The following is a 22,737-nucleotide window of genomic DNA, read 5'->3' as shown; positions in this document are numbered from 1 at the left end:
ATAAGGCAGCACTTCCCTGCCTCCAGCAGGAAGGATGCTGGATGGGACAGACATGGCTGGGTTTATAGCTGGTTTCCTCACATCCCATATGTTTCTCAGCAAGACAGAAGATGTGGCTCATTATTCAGAATATTGAATGATGCCCAGATTCATCAGTCAGTTCTTCATGAAAGGCTTCATTATCTCTGCTGCTAAGGGGGTTAAGCTTTAACCTAATTCTTGTGTTTCTTTCAAGAGGATTGTTCTCTCTATAATTCTTTTAAATTCAAATGGGTGACTCCAGTCAGCTTGATAACAATAAAATAGTACATCTGCATCTATGGGAGGAGTCTGAAATTTACCTTTTACATGGCCTCTTATGCCTCTAATGTCTAATGCTTAGAAACTGGTGTGAAACTACACAACTAAGATGCAGGCTCAGGGAACAAGGGCCTGGTTTTCAGTAAGTAGATAAACATTCACTGAAACCCAGACTAAAGACACAGCTAAACCATCTCAAGTGATACAAAATCATTGCAATTACACAAAAGAAGCTGAAAATCGAGATGGAGTTCATAAAATGAATCACATGTGTACAGGCTGGAGTAAAGAATTATTCCTGGCATATTTTCTGTTTGTCTCCTCGCCACTTCTCGGAAATGACACATGTAAAAGTGCATGTCTAGTTATGTAAGCATAGACACATGCAAAGATATCATCTATGACTTGGATTTGTTCTCCTTTACCACACTTTTTGTTAATGATGAGTACAAACCATTTTTCTGTGTTTTACACTCCCAAAATCCCAAAGGACTTTTGAAGACGTATTTATACCAGGCACACTCACCTTCCTCTCATGAAACAAGAGAAATTCCTTTACTGTCCTCATAGAGAGGAAAGCTGGTATTTTCCTTGATGATATTCAACTCATACACAGCCTTGGCTATTCTAATTTTTTAATTTATTTCTTTACTAGGAAAGCAATACCTCTGGGGGCCAGAGGTTTTCTATGGTTTTAGTGAAATGCCATGGAGTCTTTAACTTCCACCTGAAGAGCCACCAAAGACAAACAGAAAGGACCTTGGGTTTAATGTTTCATCTAAAGGATATTCTAATGTGTTGGCCTCATTATTCACAGCAGAAAAGGCCTTTGTCATGGTCAGATGGCTTTAATGTGTTTCTTATGCTACATAAATTCAAACTTGATGGCTCATTTATTTGTTGGATTGCAGCGTTATTCAACCTAAATGAAGACTTGGTATTTACTAATAATTTGGGCTCTGCCTGCTGTTTACTTAAGCAAGCAGTGTCCACTGTCTCCTCTGTTGTCTGTATTAAGTGTGGACTCTATTAACTCAAAGAATATTATAGAGAGGGCAAAAAAAATTGCAGAGAAAATAGCTTTTCATTTGGGGACAATTATTTATTTTAGCCTTGAAAGATTAGTATTCCAATATTGCAGTTTCTGACATCAATTTTCTCAGTGTCAGAAACAACTCAGACTTCATCTAAGCTTCAAAGTACCCCCATGAGGAAGTGAGTCATCATTATCAACATTTTGGAGAAGGGCAAATTGGAGGTAGGAGGAGGCTAGACTCCTTATTCCATGTCAAGAGAAAGAGACTAAAATGCTTCCAGAATCTGAAACTGTCTTTTCATTTTAGGACCATATTTCCTTTTGTGATGTGACAATATTCTTTGATGAAGCTACATACAGCAATTACCAAACTATGTAGTCACACCACACCAGAAGTGTTCAGAACACAGAGATTCTGTTCTGCTGGCTGAAAAATGAGACTGTGGGGCTGTAATGAGGAACTGTGTAACTCTATTCTACCTTGTAGAGAGATTCACCTTTTAATGTGAAGTTTCTTAAAATCTAAATTTCATAGTAGAATTCTAGTTGAACTCTCCCAAAGCTGATTTTAAAATCCTCACCCAGCTGGATATTGTGAGAGCAATCTTGATGTTAACAATTACCCATTAAATAAAAAAAAAAAAAAACCTTAAAAATCCTACTGTGACATCTTGGATCCAATCAAAAACATGAGTAAATATCCATAGCCAAGGCAAAAGATATTCATCCTTCCTGCAGAAACAGACAAGTGGATTTTAATAAACTGAATAGCCACACTCAGGGGAGACTTCACAGCTGTCTCACAGGAGGTTTAGGTTGATATCAGGGAAAGGTTCTTCACCCTGAGCATGGCTGGGCACTGGAACAGGCTCCCCAGGGCAGTGGCCACAGCACCAAGGCTGACAGGGTTCCAGGGGCATTTGGGCAATGCTCTCAGGCACATGGTGGGATTCTTGGAGTGTCCTGTGCAGCAGGGCTAGGAGCTGGACTTTGGCAATCCTTGTGACTCCCTTCCAACACAGGTTATTCTATGAGTCTATGAGAAGCTCAAATGGATGATGGAATTCAGAGTGGAACAGGGTTTAGACTAATTCACAGCTAGGAAATACATAAATACAGTATAAACAGCAAATGTTCATTTATGCTACTAATTACAATTTCAAATTATATACATGGACTTAAATTTTCCTTTCCTTGTAGATCCAAGTGGGGAATAACTTTAAAATTAGAAAAAGTAATTTTTCTGGCACTGACCATGGGCATTCTTGGGCCAGTCCTCACAGTCAAGTTTTTACTATGAAACAGCTGCTGCTTGCTGGATCTTCAGCCAGTTAATAATTTTCCACTCTACCAAATAACTTTTCAAGTGGTTTATTAAGTGATTAGGAGTCTGTTCATATAAATCAAGTGGACTTTATTATCCCAGCAATTCAGCCCTGTAGCAGAAGGAAAGGTGTACCTGAAAGTACAACACAAATTCCTTCCTCAATTCTCTTCACTTTTCTCTTGGAATTGCAAACCACATTAGCTGTGACTCAAATACTGTTTTCTCTTTTCCTTCCATGGACAGGGCTTTGCCAGCATGCAGCCTTGCCAGGGCTGGATGGAGCCAATTTTCCTTAAAGTAGCTTGTATGGTGCTTTTGCTTGGATTTATGGCCAAAACACTGCTGATAACACAGAGATGTTTTAGCCACTGCTCAGCAGTGCTTACAACAGGGTTAAGATCTTCTCTGCCTCATCCCACCCTACCAGCAAAAGGAGGCTGGGGGTGCCCAAGGAGCTGGGGGGACACAGCTGCCACAGGCACCTCAAGGGATATTCCACACCCTGTGGCATCATGCTCAGCAGTAAAGGGAGGGACCAAAGCACTTCCAAAGATGCTGTTCCAGGCATTGCTGGGCGAGCAGTGGCTGCTGGTGAGCAGTGACTGCTTCTCCATCACAGGTTGTCTTTGCCCCTGTTTCCTACCTCCACTTAAACTGGCTTTATCTCATCCCATGGGTTTCCTGCTTTTGCCCTTCCAATTATCTCTCCCCTCCTGCTGGAAGGGAGCAAATGGCCACATGGGTGGGAGCTTCCTACGAGTACACCCCACAGCAGGGCACAAGTTGTTATGCAAACTGTTCATAGCTTCTGGAAATTTCCTGACTCACCTTCCTCTTGGAAGAAGAGAAGTTTCCTCAGTAGCCTTTGGGTGACCTTAGTTGGGCAAGTTCATCACTGTGAGAAAATGGTCAGGTCTCCAGGGTCAGATTATTTATTTATTCTTCATCAACATTCTCATCTGATTTCTTGCTCTAAGCTCACTAGCTTGAGTTAGCCAAATACAAATGCACTCACAAATACACCAGTATAGTGACATTTATAAAATTAATGTCATCATAATCTCATGCCTTAGGAGCAACAAGTTTGCTTGTGATCTTGGTGTCATATACTAGGAATGTTCAGGTTATAAAAACCTACCAAAAGCATTAAATATTTTCACTGTATTTGAAACTAACATTGAAGTACACACTTCGTATACTGATTTTATTTTGTTGCCTACAACATGTACCAGCAGTGGAAAAGGATTCTGAAGTGAACAAGTCATTGGGATATTGGGGATTTTATGGTGAGATACCTCTGCTATGACCATTACACTTTTTTCAGTGAAATCATTATATATCCTTTGCACTGATCCAGCTTTACACATCATGAACATGACCTATCCTTGGCATGGTAAGAAACCTGGGCCTTGCCACAGTGCACTCTGTATCTGCTTCAGGATCAGATGTTTCATAACAAGCACAGCAGAGATTCCAGTAGAATTACTCAGGCGTACTCCTGTTAACAAAATTTGGTAATCCTCTAATAAAAACACCCAATCCATATCTGGCTTCTACCATGTCCTACATAACCTTATAATCCTCAAATTTAATAACATCTGCAGGTTTGGGGAATAAAGTCTTGCGAGTGACAACACAGATGACAACTCATGGGAGGGAGACCTGGAGGCTGAAGATGCAAAGAAGGTTTGTAACAAAATGAAGAGACAAAGAAAATGGATTTTTATCCTTTTTTTCCCCCCTGCATCTATGAGAACAATTTCTGATGCATTCAAAGGCTTGCCTTCCTTTCAAGAAGGTTACAGTAAAATATTTCTGTGTTTTTGTTCATTTTTTGCAGGCATGCTAATGCTGAGAGTAGCAACAACAACCAATCCAAGGATTTCTTCATGTGCCCTGGAAAACAGCTGGTTATCCTATTTAACTGGAACTGAAAGACTCCACATTCATAAAACACCCCAGCAGGAGCCTTATTTTGTACAAATGCGTGCAAACTTCAGGGGGGAAATCTGCACCAGCATACCTCATTATATCTAATGGAATACTATTAGGAACTCCATGCCCTATGAGTTGAAAGCCTTTCTGTAAGCAGGTGGCATTCTCAGCCTTGCCTGTTGATGCAGACATTGGAGCTGATAAAAACAGAATGCCTTCATGTGTCTGCCTCCTGTCTAGCCTCTGTTTTTCTAGAGCCAAACACCCAGTTTCAGAGATGCTCAAACCTTTTGTGCTGCTGGGCTGGAACTAGTGAGATTCTCCTGGCTGGAAATCAGAACCCACAGAACCATGCTGCACCTGCTTGGAGATCCTTACACCTGGCACCATTTGGGGAGGTTTTTATTCCACTCCACAGTGAAAGAAAGAAAGAAAGAAAGAAAGAAAGAAAAAGAAAGAAAGAAAGAAAGAAAGAAAGAAAGAAAGAAAGAAAGAAAGAAAGAAAGAAAGAAAGAAAGAAAGAAAGAAAGAAAGAAAGAAAGAAAGAAAGAAAGAAAGAAAGAAAGAAAGAAAGAAAGAAAGAAAGAAAGAAAGAAAGATGTAAATATAAACAATACTAAGAGCATCTTCAGCTAGAAGTGACTATTCCTACATGATTTACTCAGAAGGGCCCCTGACTTTAATAATTTATTTATTTGTGAATTAATCTTCCCAGGGGAGGAATTCAGATACAAATATTTACTCCAGATAAAACCTTCAGAGTTTTCAAAATATTTGTGCTAACATTCTCAAGGTGAGTAATTTAGCAATTCAAATCTTTTTATGTAATTTTCATAAAAATGGCTCACTCACACTGTGGCCCATTTGAGAGTACAAGAAAACAATCTTAATGACTTCCACTAAAATGTCAAAATTATTTTAAACAAGGCAAAAACTGGTTGTGCTCTTAATCCTGAACATCTGATCTCCAAAACCATTTGCCATGGGAGAATTTAAACATGTGCACAGGCTTACAAAAGCTGCACAAAACTAAGAGGTGTTAAGGTCAGATGAGGGCTGGAACCTCTGAAATTTCAGAGTCTAAATAGGATTTAGGAGTCTGTGTTTTCACTGAGAGAACAAAATTGGATATAATGAACACACATTGTTAAACTTCATCAGTCTCTCAGGGTTTCAGTTACTCTTACAAAAGTCAACCACTGGGATAAATATGACTAAAAAGGTGGGGAGCCACTTTACCATAAAAACTATTTTTACCCTGTAAAAGGTTGCATTTTTCAAATTTTATAATTTCTGCAGTTCTGAAAGATGCAAATTCAAAAGATTTACAACAAACTGCTTTGAAAAGTACTCAGAGGCTCAGGTCCTGAACTGCACACAATTTTCAATGGAGGTGGGTACCCAACACAGATAAGCCATACCCTTTTGAAATTATTTTATTCTGTAGTAGCATCCCACACCATCTGAGGTGAAATAGCTGCTCTGAGAAAGCTTCCAGGAGTCCAAGGGCTCTGCTGCCCCTTGCTGTGTTCAGGGATGAGGATCCTCCTGGATTCTGAGTGCTGACTCCAGCAGGAGTCCAGGGCTGCAGTGAACAGCCCCTGCCTGCACACACGGTGCCCTTTGCTGGGCTCTCACCAGAGCAGGAGCTGCTCCTGCTGTGAAAGCTGGGGAGCTTTTGTCCTCCTGGAACACAACTGCCCTCAGCTCCTGCTGAGCCCCAGTGCAGAGCAGAGCCCCCAGAGCCTGCAGGTGCCACCGAGGATTTAAGCACTAATGGGGTCTCTGATAGGGGAGCACCAAGAATTTGTAAATAAAGCATTAAGGTATTTCACTTTATTTAGTGACTTGACAAGCACCAATGATTCTACATTTAAATGCAAACTTAAGAAGGGGTTTAATTTTCCTGGTTTTGGTAAGGTGTGCCTTCAGTACTGGCAATTGTAATGTAGTGGTGGGGAACATGGGTGAACTGGGAGACTTGCACAAACCAGTGCTGCTTGCAAGAAATAAGAGGGTCAGAAATGGGAAGTTCTGAAAATTTATTTGGTCTAACTATTGGAATGAATTAACCTAATCCTTGCTTCTATTGGCTATTTAGTCAGAAGGGAGAAAGCAATGTGGGGATGTGCACTTAAATAGTGGCATTTTTGTTAGTTTTTGTATGCTTAAGGTTTTTGTATGCTTAAGGTTTCAGACACCACTTAGTGCCAGGCAGCTCTTCAAAGACATTTTGCTTCTCCCAGGGTAATAACATTAATGAAGATTCTTTGAGATAGGGTCAGTAAATTATTTTGGTTCCTATGAGGACTGAAAATTCTGTAATGATAAGTGTGGCTTAATCCAGGAGTCACAGACACGGAAAAACCTCTAAAAGAGGCAAACTTCTTGCATTCACCTGAAATGGAATGGATAGAATGTCAGAAAGGGAAAGGGATAAAAGACATCAGGAACTTTTTATTTCCTTTCTACAGCAGAATAATCTGTCTTGCATATAGAGAAGAAGTAGGTGATTATCTGAACGAACTTTGCTAAATATCTTAACTATCTCACATGACATTCTTACACACAAGCTGGGGAAAATACCAGTCTTGATCACACTCTTATAAAGCAGGTATAGGGATGGTGGGAAATTGGTACCAGTTTAGAAACCAGTCAGTTCCCAACAGGGAGAGCAACCTGCCTTGGGTGCAGGAGTTTGTCTATTCAGCTTTATCAGCCCTCCTGTTAGTGATGTGAATGATGGGACAAAAAGTAAACTGATTAAACTCACAGCTGACACTAATCTGGAGGAGCTGTAAATACACTGTGAGGAAGGATTAGAATTCAAAATGTTCCTGACAAGCTGGAGAAATAAGAGGTGGGGAAAGTAAACATATAGGAGGTAACTCTATTAAGACAATCGTAAAATCCCATACATGGCAGAAATAGCAGCTACTGAAATATAAAATGGAAATAATTGCATAAGCAGCAGATCTGCAGGAAAGGGTCAGTCAAAGATCACATTATGATGTAGGGAATAATATAGTCTGCATGACAAGCATGGTGGTAGTTGTGGCTGTTTGTCTGGCACACTGGGGTGTTTGTGACTTCTCTGCCAGGAAGAGGTGCACAGTCCATAGGAAAAGGTGATCTACTTAACACAGGAGCCTACACAATTTAGGAGGAAAGGTTAAAAGAATGGGAAATGTTTAGCTGAAAGATGGAAGAGCCATTGGTACAGAGTTAAACTCTCAGGTCTGACTGAGGCTGTTGGAAAGAAGAGAATCTGTCCCTGTGTCTGTAGTACAATCAAAACAGGGGTTCCAATCTGCAGTGAGAACGAGGCTACAGAGCTGGAAAACTTGTAAGAGAAAGGACAGTCAAGCTGCAGTTGATGGCAGATTCTTCAGCAATGATGTCTTTTAAAAACAGGATACAGAAGCCTAAGTCTGGATTTACTAAGCCTTGATTGGTAAGGTTGGTCTGGTGTCTCTAAATCCCTTTCAGACCATAGCCCAGATACAAACCAAGGCTGCTGACACACACAAAGAGAAGGCAGGGTGTGGCCTGTTATCAATGGCTGTGTCTTTTTAGTACCCTAAGGGTAGAAATATCTGAAAATTATTCTCAGTTAATCTGTGATGATCATTAGATTACTGAGACAGCTGCTATTAAGTGTCACAAAAAGAGAAATTTCTTTGTATTTAGTTATTTGTAGGTAACCACTGCTCATAAATGTGACCTAATGGTCCAGCATTCCTATGGCTCCTGAGCTGCAACTTGAAGCTACACGGAGAGCTGAAGTTGTGCAAATATGCACCGTGTATGCAATGTGCACTTTGAAATTGAAAAACCCCAAGATATTTCCATTTGTGGCCATTGGGCACTGAGCTTGAAAAAAGTCTTGTGTTTATTTCTTGTCTCATCTCAAAGAGCAAATCCCTCATCAGATTAATGCTACAAAGAGGAAAGGATAAACATTTTATAAAAGAACAGGGAATAAATGCAAACACAAATAATAACCTGAATTATCTGATAGCTGGGCTCCATCCCTACTTTTTACATTATATATTTATATTTTATATTTGCATGTGAAGATGAAATTCTGTTAAATTAGGCTGACAGACTTAGAATGAGTTTCTGAATGCAGCTTGTTCTGAAAGCTTACTTACACATCATCTCATGAAATGATTTCTTCACAAGCTATTAAAGAGGAAGAATTTCAAAAATTTTTCAAATTGGCTGACGCAGAGTAGTTTGACAGTTGCATGAGCTTCTATTTGCAAGAGAAATTATTCCCCAGAGAGAACAGTGCTGTTTCCCTTTTGTTTATTTATTTGAGTTTTGTTATGGGTAATGCCCTGAATAGTTGGAAATGCTTATAGCTCTTTTGTAAGAATATTATAAATGGATGCTTATCTCAGGCAGTAAATATTTTTATTTCTTTAAATAGAAATACCAAGTCAAGGAACAAGATTAAACAGGAAGAATAACTCATGACCAGCAACGGATCTTCCATTTGCTACAGAAAAATGTTTCATTTGATTTTATTTTCTTATTTTTCTTCATAGGAACTGCAAACCAGTTGCTCCATCATAATTCCTGCGGGATGTGGTGCTGCCCACAGCCCAGTGCCAGCCCTGCCTTCCTTCCCCACGCAGGTGCAAAGGGGAAAACAGCTCAGCCCTTGGCAGAGCCACCCTGGGCAGCACCAGAGCCCTGCCAGAGAGAGAGAGAGGTCACAGGCCGTGAATGGCCAAGGCCTTCATGGCCACCCCAGCTGCACTGCTGCTCTCTGTGTCCTTACCCTGCCCTGCCAGCACTGCTGCTCTCTGTGTCCTTACCCTGCCCTGTCTGCACTTCTGCTCTCTGTGTCCTGCCTGTCCTGGCTGCACTGCTGCTCTCTGTGTCCTGCCTGTCCTGCCTGCACTGCTGCTCTCTGTGTCCTTACCCTGCCCTGTCTGCACTGCTGCTCTCTGTGTCCTTACCCTGCCCTGCCTGCACGGCTGCTCTCTGTGTCCTGCCTGTCCTGGCTGCACTGCTGCTCTCTGTGTCCTGCCTGTCCTGGCTGCACTGCTGCTCTCTGTGTCCTTACCCCACCCTGCCTGCACTGCTGCTCTCTGTGTCCTTACCCCACCCTGCCTGCACTGCTGCTCTCTGTGTCCTGCCTGTCCTGGCTGCACTGCTGCTCTCTGTGTCCTTACCCTGCCCTGCCAGCACTACCACAGATGTGAGCAGCCCCACAGGCTTTGGCTGCAGACCCTGGTGCAGGTACCAGGACCCTCTGGATGTCACTCGGGCAGGGGCACACGGCACACACCACACCTCACCAAACTCAGGACGTGGAAGTTTGGCTGCCTTGCAGTCTCCAACTTCACACAAATGCTGCCTGCTCCTGCTGCTGCCTGATGAGCCACCAGCACAGCTGGCTCCTGTGACTCAGAAATGGCAGAAAGTGCCCAAAACCAAAGGGGCACATCAGGTGCCCAAGGATCTCGACTGTTTCCCTCAGACTACAAATGACCCCTTTCTTTCAGCTGCTCCAGCTGCTGCCATATGTGGAGAAAAGCAGTCAGCTCCATCACTTACTCCCAAAGACATAAAAGTTTCCTTGTCTGGGTGTTGTTTTTATGGAAAACCATTCTATGAAAAAACCAGTGAGAGCAGATCCGACTGCTGGAGACACAAGAAAGGAGGCTACAGCTTGCTATAAAAGGATTCTCCCCTATGCAGTGTTTTCCTCATCATGTTTAACTCTGTGCTGGACAAATCAAACAATAGGATGTCAAACAGCAGAGTAATGCAATAGGAATGGTGTCATTGCAAAACAAGCCAACCAACCAACCAACCAACCAACCCTGAAGGTCACAGCATGGACTGAGAGCTTGTGAGCAGAGTCTGCTACAAAGCTCACTGTAGAACAAAATTCTTCCTATGCAGTCCAGAGAGTCTTGCAGAAGTTGTTTCAACTTGTCTGTCTTGTATAGCCCAGGCATCTTTAGGACATTGCTTGAAACTCAGGATACAAAAGATCTCCTAGAACTGGAACAAAAGCAGAGGTCTATTTTTTTTTGAGCAGTGATTGTAAGACAAGTGCATGGTCAGGTCACTGTGGGCTTTCTTCCCAGTAACTGCTGTCTGCTTTAAAGGCTGTCAAGCCCATTATTCACACCTCTTTGTAACCAGAAAATTAAAACACAGGCAGTGGGTAACAACAGACTTTAATGATACACCTGGTTAGTATTTAGTGACCATCTTTCAGGCTCAAAATGAATGCCAAATCACCCTGCCTATTGCATTCCTTGCAGTTATCATCCCTTCTCCTTTTCAGAACACATCTTTCTGACAGCGGCCCACAGCTACTATTTCCTTTTCATTCTCTGAAGTGCAGAGCACTACAAATACATCATTTCGCTTTGCTGCAGTCCTTTCTGTCCCTTTGATCATCTCCTTTACACCTTCTGCATTTCTCATGTGCAGTACATCAAAAGAGAGCAGCAAGTAGGTTTTTCCAGGGACAGAATCCCAGCTGGCATAGACAGCACAAATGCCACTGCAGTCAGAAACATTGCTGGATTTAAGCCAGCTAAAATTCTGTCCCTAGTATGTATCTCAAAATGCCTTAAAATTCAATAAAAGCTTTACAATTCTCTTTTTTGAGTACTGACTGCTGCCTCAGGAATTCCCTTGTGAAAGTATTAACCTCAATTGCAATTCACTACTTTGTGACTCGAAGAGTAAACAATGAATGATGCTCCTTTCCTCCTTCCATTTGTTGTGACCCCTTAAAAATGGTTTATGCTGCTAAGAAGTAATTTTTCTAATAGTACCTAGACTGGATGTTTGCTTCCTGTATTTTACAAACTTAAACCTTTGCATTTGGCTCGTCTTAGCTGAACATTTTTGTGTCCATTTATAAAACTTGATTATAAAACTTTCAAATGCTTTAAACCTAAGCAATTTCTTTGTTTCTACGCTGCAAGTATGGCCTTTCCCAGCTCAGAGACTGCCCGTGAAGGAAGGAGGGAAGAGCTGCAAAGGAGGTGGTGTTAGACTTGGGGTGATGGACAATCCTGGCACTTGGCTTCTCTGAGGGTTTGGCTCCCTCTGAACACTGCACAGTGCCTGGGAGCACAGAGATCTGAAAAACTTGTAAATACCCTGAAGAAATACCAGTTGTCCTGTTTCACTGAAGCCCAGAGCTAAAGTAACACATTCAATATCCCAATATTCAAAAATGAAGTTAGTTAATTCTGTATTTCCCTGGCTAATGATCCGAGCAGTTGGCATTCCTTTAGCTCTACTCTCCCTCATACATAAAGAAAAAAAATTGTTTCTCTCACATGACTGAGTATCTTGGATCTGATGTAGTGTATGATACTGGTAAGATTAACACACACAATTTTACCATTGCAGAAGCTGACAGTCCCATTCCTTACCCAGCTGGCAGAAGACGTGAACTGGGAAAAGGGATTTTCTCTGCAATTTTCTTGCATTGAGAATTGCTCCAGACTAGTAAGAGCTACTCTTTTCTCTCCACAGAAATCTCACCCTGTTAAATTGATCTTGTGACAGCCAAATCCACGTTTCAGCTACATCAGTAGGAAGTGCTGTGGGCAGGGCAATGCCCCTGAGAGGAGAGCATTTCTTAGTTCATGGGATGATGAAACATACGTGAACTCTCCGTGCTTCTGAGCAATTTCTCTGCACCTCAGTCTGATGTTGCACTGCCTCAGTACCGCTTACTTCTCTCTTGGGAAAGAAATCACTGCTCCTTAAAAAAAAAAGCGGAAAAAAAGCAGAAGGGCTTCAGTGGAGCAGACATAGGAGAGCAGATGCTCTAACTAACCCCAAAACTTCAGAGGCATCATTGACATGTACCCCAACAATTACACTTTAAACTGTTTCTAAATCCACAAAAACTTTTGTATACATCCATATAGAACAGTTTATGTTGCTCAAGCACCAGTTTTCCTTTTGATTAATGAAGAAATAGAAATGCAAACTACCTCCAGACAACCAGCACACAAGTGAGCAAACCGCCCAATTGTGCCTTAATAAAGCTTCTCCCTCTCCCCTCCCTGCCTGCTCAAATTCACTTGTTTTAGATAAGTGCATGAAGTCACCAAAAGGCAGATTAATTTCAAAGTTTCGTGGCTTTTTCTTTTTTTTTTTAATGCCTGTGAGGACCGAGTCAGACTAACAAACTCACCAGGAAAGGATAAAACATTCACCCTGCCCAAAGCAAAAATGCCTAGAACTTTCTCCCCTCCCTTCCTTCTTTCCCCCGTCCCCGCCTCCCTCCCCTCCCACATCTCCCCCGCCTCCCCTCAGCCAGCGTTACCTAATTTCCACACAAACACGCAGTTTCTGTCAGCATCACCTCCACGCAGCTCTGGCCTTGTGTCCGGTCACATCTTGGTTTAGGGGAGCAGAGGTGACGAGCTACTACTGAGGGGTTCTGCAAGGTAATCAACTTGTTGGATTTTTGCTTTTTGTTTGTAATGCCTAACTAATGGTTAAGTAGATGGACCAAGAAAAACTCCTGGCAAACTGCCTTGCTGGAATTTGTTGAAGTAGAAAAACCTACTTTTCTACAAGACAAAAATACAAACTCAGAAATAGATTTTAAAACATTTTGGCTTGCTTGCTTCCTGCAGGGAAACAGATGTAGTTTTTGAGATCAAGATCTAATTTCAAATATGTAATCACTAGAATTTCTTTTAGGCGTGGGTGCCAGTTGTATGTGTTTAAACACACGTATGCGTTGTGATTGAGTTTCAGTTGATCACATTGGACAGGTTTAGCAAGCAGCAGTCCCCTGGGACCCTGTTCCAGCTGTTTCACTCAGCTCCCCACCGGCTGTGTCTGAATTCTTTGTATCTTCCTGTATCTTTTGCAGGCTCGAAATTGCCAAGATGTTTCTGATTCTTTCTCTGGTCACTGGGCTCACCCTGTCTGCCTCTGGTGTCATGACAGACAAGGAAACTGACCCAGGCCAGGAGTCACTGCATGAAATACAGAAACAAGTGAACGACCTCTGGCAGAATTTGCTCTACCCAGTAACACGTGGTAATGACACTGACGGGATGATTTACGCCACTTGTGAAATGAAGCCCAGCTCCAGAATAGATGCTGACAAGCCACAAGTGACTGGACAAGTCTTATTCAGGCAGAGTTACTCATATGGAAGACTGGAAGCCTTATTTTACTTGGATGGGTTTCCATTGGATAACAACCAATCCAGCAGAGCTATACACATCCATGAGCTTGGAGACCTCAGCAATGGCTGTGATTCTACAGGGGGACACTATAACCCTTTCAGAGTGAATCACCCTCGGCACCCAGGAGATTTTGGCAACTTTCTTCCTAAAGAAGGCAAAATCAGAAAATACAAAACAAACCTCTTTGCCACAGTCTTTGGTCCGTATTCCATCATGGGCAGATCTGTGGTGATCCACGAGCAGGAAGATGACATGGGCAAGGGCAATAATAAGGCCAGTTTGGAAAATGGAAATGCTGGGAAACGTCTGGCTTGCTGTGTGATTGGGATAAGCAACAAGAACTTGTGGGAAGAGAAGCTGCCTGAGGTTATGGACAAGAAGAAGAGAGGGCTCAACAGAAGAATGTACAACCAGGCTTAGGTGAAGTCCAAAGTGCCAGCTACAGCCTGGGCAGCACAAAGTAACTCGGGCTGTGCTGTTGCCCACCAAGATATATGGCTAAAGGATTCCTATTTGCTTGCTCCTCTATGAAATGTATATCACTTTTGTAGAGCTTCCTTTATGTAAGCCATCAATAAAACCAGCATCAGCTCAACACTGTGAATGTTTTCTTGAAGGAGAAAAGATTCCCTTTGATGCAGTTTGGAAGTTGAATGTATGTAAGCAAGAGTGCAGATGGATAGGGTGCGTGGGCTAAAGAACCTGTGCACTGCAAGGGCCTTTTAAGGGATTGTTAGATACTAAAGGAAAAAAGTACAAATTTGCCTCTCTTCTGTAGTTAGGTGCCAACTTGAAAGCAGAAAGGTCTCCATGCTGTTAACAGTGTTGGGTGTTGTGTTGCAAGACCTTGGTAGTGGACTTCCCCTAGAAATAAGGGAAAGTACAGAAATTTCTGTGTTGAACTTGAAATCCATCATGTTATTCTGCTTCTGTAAGTCTCCAGTCTGTTCCTGTTAGTACCAAAGTTATATACAAAAGTTATAAAGCTGCTTAGGTAATGATGATAAAGTTAGCAGATCAGGGAGAAATATTATTTTCAAAGCAAAAAAATACTGAGTATTTTACTTCATACAAAACTGTAGGAACAAAGTCAGTTTGGGCTGGGAGAAGTGACAGTGAAAAGATTTAAGTAAGATAATTTTCAGATTTAAAACTTTCACTTAAAAAGGCTTTACTTCTGAAATTTAATACAACTCAGAATATTAAAACACCACCCCATGGCTATCATTCATCTAATACTAAGAAGAGAAAAGGAAACAGAAGAGAAAAGCAGGTAGAACAAGTGTATCAGTAAATAGTTTTATTAAAGATGACAAAATTTATTAATATATTAACCACATTGTGCTGTTAATCCAAGCAGCAACAAAAGACTAGTTTGCAAATAAATTAAACTGCATAATTTAGAAAGCAAACTACAAAACAGAAGCTATCTTTTAGATAGCTTAAACAAAATGCTATCTTTTAGAAATGCAGCAGATTTTCAACTTAATCTCAGTTAAGATTTTGAAATACATTCCTGAGCTCATAGGGATTAAAGAAATTCCACTGTCTTTATTATACAAATTCCCATATGCTTAAAAATAGTCTCACTTAGAAAAGAAGCAGCATTCTAAAAGATGCTTCTTAATCTGTCATTTTCACACACTTATTTTACAAATTCAGTTAACATTATTTTTCCAATAACCACATTATCATACTTTCAAATGAAATCCTTCTCACACATAATTCATGACTTGACCTTTAGGTACAACAACCTCCTTAAAATGAGTTTGTGAAATGCAGCTTCCCCATACTCGTGCTATAAAATTCCCTTCCCAGTTTGCTTCCCCAAAGCCCAACACCAAAAAGGCTTACATGTCTGGTTGTGATTTCTGCACTTCTAAAGTAGGAGAAAAAGGGAACACAGGTCTTAAAAAACAAAAAACAAAACCAACCCCTCCAAATCTAAGGTAGAGTTGAGTCCACAAAAAACCACAAATTTACAGGGGGAAAAAAAATCGTTATATTAGCACAACAATATCAATTAAAGCAATATCTGAGGAAGATACTGACAGGAATATTTAATTACTTATCACCTAGTGCAGCAACAATGTCTTACTTTTACAAGTCCCCATGCTTTGAAGTCTTGTGTTCCTGGGAGAAAGCTAAAAATGTAGCTGGAATACACATTTGCTAGAAGAGAAAGGAGAGGGCCAGTATTGCAGCAGTGGCATCCCACTGGAAATGAGGTTTTCAGAGATCTATGTACCTTACTGGAATTTAGTGATTGCAAAGATTTAAAAATTACATCTAAGAGGGGGAATGGTGTGAGGACATTTACCAAGATTCCCTAATTGTTGGGTTGTACACCAGTATGGTCTCACAGAAAAGACATACTGAAAAGAATCAGCACATGAGGCATGAACAAGCTGTAGATCCAGCACTGCACCAACCTTACACCAAGCTCTTCATTAACTAATAGCATTAACTGGCTGTTAAGGGACTGTGAGCAAAATACTCATTCTCACATCTCTGGGTCAGGAAAGACACAGGGCAGGGAAATAGTAAAATACCCTCAGTGTTTCTGAGCTCAACACATGAAATCTTGACCTTCTTATTTGCTTGCCTCAGTTCTGACTGCACTGTTATTTAGCTATGTGCAGGATCAGTCTGTGGAGGATGGAAAAAATACATCTCAAACAAAATGCTACTTCATGTGACATTCAGGCATTACAGGAAAAAATCCTGCACATTCTCCTGGAGATTTTAGTTTCTACAGCTATTTTTCTTCTGACTGTCATGAAAATGAGTCAGTAATGCAGTCAGTTACAATTACTGGGAACATCTTAACACTCTTTCAAATATTTAAACTCTTGGGGTTTTTTCAGGTAATGAGGAATTTTAATGGGGCACAAGATAACAAAATAAAAACTTTTTACTGCTTCATGTCCGTAATGCGCTTAACTATTTATAAAACTTTTGTTCCTAAGGACTGCTGCTTAACATCAGTGGAATGCTGCAATGTCCAATTACCCTTAAAGACAAAGTACACACATTTGAAGAGCACTCTAAGTATGGCTTTGTATCCTGCAGACAGACACTGAAAGGGTTACACAAATGCACCTGCTAGGGAAAACACATGAGAATGGAGACAAGCCACATTTTTCACCTTCTGACTATGACTCCTTATATTTATATGTAATAATTTACATACAGCCTTTCTCCTGCTGAATACAAACTGTTCATGGGCTCTGACACCTTGATTATGGCAGCACCTGCTACCTCATCTTACACATACAGAAGAGTTTGTCAGTACTGCTAATATAAACTCTCTTTATGCAGTAGCTGACAAGTGGGCTGTAAAAACTTGCAGCTGGCAGTTATTTGTCAAAGAAGTACCCAGTCTGGGAGGGATTTCCCTTTTTATTAGTAGTATTTTATTAAATTTGCTTTAATTCTCTCTGATTGGTTTCAAGCTCTAGGAGTGAGAAATGAACATTTACAGACAATTAGGTCCCAAGCCAGCAGAAAAATTGCCTTGACGGCTGCTGGCCCTCAGAAGTTCCACAGCTGCAGAGACTATTCCTTATGCTACAAACAGGAGAGGAAAGACCTGCCTCCCCTTCCCCAACAGCTGCTAACTTCAGTGTTAAGCATTCCCTTGTTGCTGCCTTCCTAGAAGCAGAGTGGCACAGCTCCAGCATCAGGACCAAGCTAGGGAATGACACAGCAGCTCCCTTTTCCCCCAGTTATTATAGGAATGTTTATCTATGACTAAACCTCTTCAAGAGAAGAAGTTTAAAAAAGTGGCAACAATACAAATAATCCTATTGTAACACAGACTGGTGAAATGAGGAGGAAAGGAAGAGTTACCCTTAATTCCAAGTAATAAGAAAATAAAAAAGACATAAAATTCCTTTAGAAAGGAGAGCACAGATGGACTAGGCTGAAACCTATCACCCATTAATTAACCAAGCCCAAGGGCCCATTCCAGCTCCTGTGAGTAGAGGAATGCAATTCCAGAAACTGACAGCCAAGTAAGCTGGACAGGACATCACTGGTTCTCCTCTTGCTGTTTTCTCTGCTTTAGAACAGCATTGCTGTTTCTTACAGTACGACTTCTGGCTTCTCTGATGATGTTTCCTTCAGAGCTTCATTAAATTGGGCTCTCAGTATCTGGTGAAATAACTTGCTTCATTTTCATGAGATGAGCTGGGAGAGGAAAGGAAAAATTTTGTACAGTTGACAAAATACAAAGGTATAACGGTTTGTAATGAGAGAACTATATAAATGCAGGGATGGTTTTCAGAAACTTCCTGTAAGGGAACAGTGATCTTATGCTATGGCTGTACTGACAGTTACTGTATGTAAAGAGAAGCAGAACACAGTCTGAGAAAGAAGCAAAAGCTCGCAGCCTTAAGATGCTTCTCAATTTATCACTCCAAATTTTTCATCCTTGAGAGACATTTCTCAACATTAAAATACAGTCCAGCACTAGGACCATACATGTTTCAGGAGCCTAGTGATAACAAGATAAATCATTATCACTGGCCTCTTTCCTACACTAATGTAAATGACATCAATCTATATAGAAACTTCAAATCATTACAGAAAGCCAACATGACTAAACCTCATCACTAATTCTTTCCCATAGGTAATTTATGGTTTTGCTACACTACAGCTAGAACTAACAGAAAAACATCTTTTAAAAAGAATTATTAACAGTTCAGTATAAAATAATCAACCCTACAGCACAATATTTTACTGATCATATCTGCAGCAGCACAGACACTGCACAAGGATTACAGTGAGATGCTCGAGGGCCTGGATTTCATACCTCAAGCCAAACTGTTATCCAAATATTCACGGTTTTCAGCAGCATCAGATGGTTTCTTGTTTTCAGATTCAGAGAGCTCCTCAAAGCTGTTATTTGTTTCTGCAGTTTGAACACTGAGCCCTCCATGCCTTCCAGCATCCTCAGTATGCACCACATCCATGATGCTGCTGTTTTGATCCTCTCTTTCATTTGGAATTTCACAATCTCTCTCTAAGGTTTTGTCATTGTCTTTCAGGGCCTCAGTTTCACCAGTTCGTTCACTCTCAGAGTTTGAGGGATCTGTGGGGTCAGATGGATCAGGGCTGGAAAGTGGGAACTCTGCCTCTGATGAATCATTAAGCTCTGCTTCAACTCCCACGTTCTGCTCCCCCACAGGAGCGCCTCCTCTTTTCCCTTCCAGTTCTGCAACTGTCAGTTTAATTATCTGACTTCCAAGCTTGTTTATGTCTTCTTCCTCAGAAGGTAGCTGGGGTAATGAAGGGTAAAAATGTTTATTTTGGATTCTGTTATTTAAGTTTGTTCCCTCTGGAGCCACAGATTCAGTTGCAACAGCATAAGTTTCATCACGTTCTCCCTTCTGTTCTGCTGAAAGAGAAATGGAACAGCAGGACACTCAAATAATTTGGAGGCATATTTGTTATATATCTGATCTGAAGAATATTACTACCAGTGCTGGATCACAGAGATGTTTATCTCAGTAAGGAATTTTTAAGAGTGCTTCCCCATCCCTCCCAGGCCTATTTCTTAGACAATAAACAATCAACCCTAAGTTTCTTGCTGGACCTGGCCCTGTTTTGGAACTCCTCTTTTCCTAATACCAACAATTCTAAAAGTCAGACAGTACCATACTCATACTGTAGAACAGCAAGGTCAGGAAAACTTTTCTAGGGGAATATCAACTCCAAGCAAGGCACTTAGCTATGGAAATTTTTGGCATAGCTTACCATCAATCCCCCCATCACTACCAGTTTCAGGGCTTAATACAAGCTCCATTTATCTGGAGCTTTTCACAGGTTTTCATCCAATAATGAGTTTTGTTATTGTTCCTCCAACACTTCTCCAAACATAAAAGATTATTTTGATTAGGGTAACATCGTAAAACAAAGCAGCAGCACAAGAATTTTAAGTATAACATTATACTAAAATGCAAACACTGAGAAAAGAATCAAAATAGAGAAAAAATCAAGGTGCAAACAAACACCCTCGTGAAAAATGTCCTTTAATGTGTCCATTAAAGGACAGGAAGCCTCATTTAAAAAAAGCTTCCGAAGTAAAGTAAGAAAAATTAGGAAATGCCAAAAATAAGTCCCCGAGAGCTTAAAATTACTCTTGTTGTACAGACACATTTCATTTTAGTATTTAAGAATTTACTCCATTTCTCTCACAGGAATCCTGCTTCACACAAGAATGGGACTGCCTGGCTGCAGAGGACCAGCCTACTCTCTCTATCATACCTGCCTCACTTAGAATTTGGGAGCTACTGAGTGAATGAGACCAGGGCTGGCACCAGGGGAACAGACACTCTTTCTGCCATCAACAAAGCTAGGAATGCAACTCTGAAGGGCTGGAATTTAAGTCTGTGGAAAAAGCAGGGATAAATTAACTTTCAAAAGGTGATCACTCACTGGATCTAAGCCTCATTATCTGAGAAGTCAGCTGGAAAACTAGGAGCTTGATGTGCAGTACTGCTCTGCTTGTGCTGTACATCAAAGTGCTCCAAATGAGCCAAAATGTACGTACCTCCAACTAGCACTCCAAATTAGCAGGGACTCTACCTTCCTCTTTGCATGCCTCAGTTTCCTCCCTCTTAGAGTAGAAAACCACCAACCTATCACCTTGCTGCACTCTTCTGAAGATAAATTGTCTCAAAGCACTAAATCACCAGAGAAAAGTTCATAGAAGAACAGCACTGCTTTCTTCAGGGAATGCCTGAAACAGCACCCAGGCAGTACAGCAGGGACAAGGCATTCAACAATGGAGGGGAAAATCCCTGAGCAGCTGTTCATTAGCAGCTGAGATGCTCAGGTACAATCCATCCCATGACACTATCCATCCTGTGCAGTGGATAAAGGCAGATTTCATGGCACAAGACAGGCTTTAATTCATATGATTGTACTCTGTCATTATGCATGTTCTCACAGGAACTGCACAGTAGATCCTACAGACATCCACCATCCAGCTTAACTGAAACAATGATAACAAGTGCAGATTAAAGGAGGCTTTGATGAGACCAGGGTAAGCAGATAGACTGGATAAAAAAAGCCTGCAAAAGCCCTCTGATTATCTACAGATCTAGCCAGAGCAACACTTGATGCATTATAAAAAGTTCTGATGAAGAGTAAGTGTTTGTTCAAAAGCTAAGACGATTTCTTGAGTCAAACAGGCACCAAATGCTACTCTTTAAAAGGCCACAACTGACCAATGTGACATGAGATCTAATACATAACAATAAGTAAGAATTTCATTGTTATTGTGGTTATCAACTGTTTTCACTCAACTGATCATTCAATTAACAGGAAAATAAGAGTGGTTTTGTTTTTATTTCAGTAATACTTTAACCAAGAGCATACTTGTTTGATCAGTGATGGTGGATGAACACACTCCTGTTTTCTTCCCAGTTGTCAAGGTACCCCAGATTTTGGAGGTACATGATAGAGATGAAAAATTGCAATATGCACCAAGTTCCTAAACCTCAAGAGCAGCCATTCTCTGTGCAGAGTGGTACAAAACATACCTGGGTACCATTCCCATACAGATATTGACTGCAGAGGAGTTGTGTGACTCCAAGCACAGGGATATGCCCTACAGCTGAAAACACACTGCTTCCTTTTCAGGCTTTCAAGGGAAAATGGCAGCCCCAAACATCCTTCAGAAAAAGCATCTGGAACATCTGGAGCAGCAGGTGTTGTGTCACCTACTGCTAGAAACTATGGTGTCCCCTGCACAGCTGGTTGTAGATTTGTGTTTATTTATGCCACCAAAAAGTTGACCCAATTTAATTATTACAGAGGTAACTTTTGTCTCAGTTCTCACTGCAGGTTATCAGATATATGGGGACACAGGTAAGGGGAAACCCAAGCTGTTAGTGTAGCAGAACAGTAATTTCTTAACCTGCTCCAGTTTAATGACAGAATTTCTATGGGATGGTCATGGGATAGAGAGGAGAAAAGAAGGAGATGATCTACTGGGAGCTGATTCTCCCTATGACTGCCACAGGTCTAATCCTGGTCTGTCCTTTCCTATCCAAGGCTGTTTACTTCTGCTCTTCTCTTCCCTGCTTATCTTTCTGTTCCTGCTCCATATCCCCTTGTTTATCCAGTCCCTGTACTCACTGTGCCCATTTCTCATCCACCTTTGAATATTTTTTAATCACATCCTGCTTTCACTGCCAATATTCTGATTTCTCACTTTTGTGTTCTGACCTCTGCTCAGCCACATGCAAGTCCCTCCTCACTCAGATTTCCATGGACTTTGTCAAACCCCATCTACTCAAGTCCTGATCTTGGCCTTTCTTCCCACTCTGCTCCAGGTTTTTTTCCCCTCTAAGTTTACTTTATCTCAAAGGAATGGTGCATACAGAGTTTTACCAGCACTGGTGGCACAAAGTAAGCTCAACAGAATAACTTGTTTGTTTTTAGCAGACGAGATTTGTAAGTGAATCATGTAGAAAGAGGTAGAAACTCCAGACTGCTTCCTCAGGCTGGAAACCTTTTCCCTAGATTTCCAATTCCTATAATTGTAGATACAGGAAACACCTGCATATTGGGAAAAAACCACCCCAAATTCAAACATACAAAAGACAAACAGAGCCCAGCAAAAACCCCACATGGTCATCAGTATTTAACACAAAAAAAAAAAAAAATTTGCTATCTTAAAAAAAAAAAAAAAAGCTGACATAGAAAACACAACATGGAAAGCTTCAGCCCAGAGTTAAGGTTTGGCAGTGCCACAAAGCAACAGCAAGAGGGTCTGATGAGATGTGACAGACAGATCAGACTCCCCATCTGACCAGCCTGTAATCACAACTGTAATACCAGCCTCACCTAGGACAAATATGGAAAGAAAAGAGCATAATGCCACCAAGTAAATACTTTCAATAACTGCAGATTTAATTAAA

General features: G+C 41.1%; 2 protein-coding genes across 4 annotated transcripts in view; one reads left to right on the top strand and one right to left on the bottom strand.

Moving 5' to 3' along the window:
- Nucleotides 1–12,898: 12,898 nt before the first annotated feature.
- On the top strand, nt 12,899–14,399 carry SOD3 (superoxide dismutase 3). The gene is made up of 2 exons (XM_054633537.2): nt 12,899–13,048; nt 13,483–14,399. Exon 2 carries the CDS (start codon nt 13,499–13,501, stop codon nt 14,222–14,224), a length of 726 nt encoding a protein of 241 aa, XP_054489512.1. The 5' UTR covers nt 12,899–13,048; nt 13,483–13,498; the 3' UTR covers nt 14,225–14,399.
- Nucleotides 14,400–15,087: 688 nt separating this feature from the next.
- CCDC149 (coiled-coil domain containing 149) overlaps nt 15,088–22,737 on the bottom strand; it is a 51,820-nt gene continuing 44,170 nt past the window's right edge. For all 3 annotated transcript variants that reach the window (XM_077177652.1, XM_054633136.2, XM_077177651.1), the window contains 2 exons: nt 18,621–19,205; nt 15,088–17,995 (listed from right to left, as the gene is read on the bottom strand). In XM_077177652.1, coding sequence (XP_077033767.1) covers nt 18,622–19,205 — 584 coding nt within the window. In that variant the 3' untranslated portion in view covers nt 15,088–17,995; nt 18,621. The remainder of the gene's footprint in view (nt 17,996–18,620; nt 19,206–22,737) is intronic.

The sequence above is a fragment of the Agelaius phoeniceus genome, chromosome 4 (assembly GCF_051311805.1).
Source record: "Agelaius phoeniceus isolate bAgePho1 chromosome 4, bAgePho1.hap1, whole genome shotgun sequence".
Taxonomy (NCBI): domain Eukaryota; kingdom Metazoa; phylum Chordata; class Aves; order Passeriformes; family Icteridae; genus Agelaius; species Agelaius phoeniceus.
The sequence above is the reverse complement of the archived record's forward strand: the minus strand, read 5'-3'. Positions and strand labels throughout refer to the sequence as shown.

Coding starts and splice junctions, on each gene's coding strand:
- SOD3 (XM_054633537.2), top strand. CDS start 13,499: ATGTTTCTGATTCTTTCTCTGGTCACTGGGCTCACCCTGTCTGCCTCT.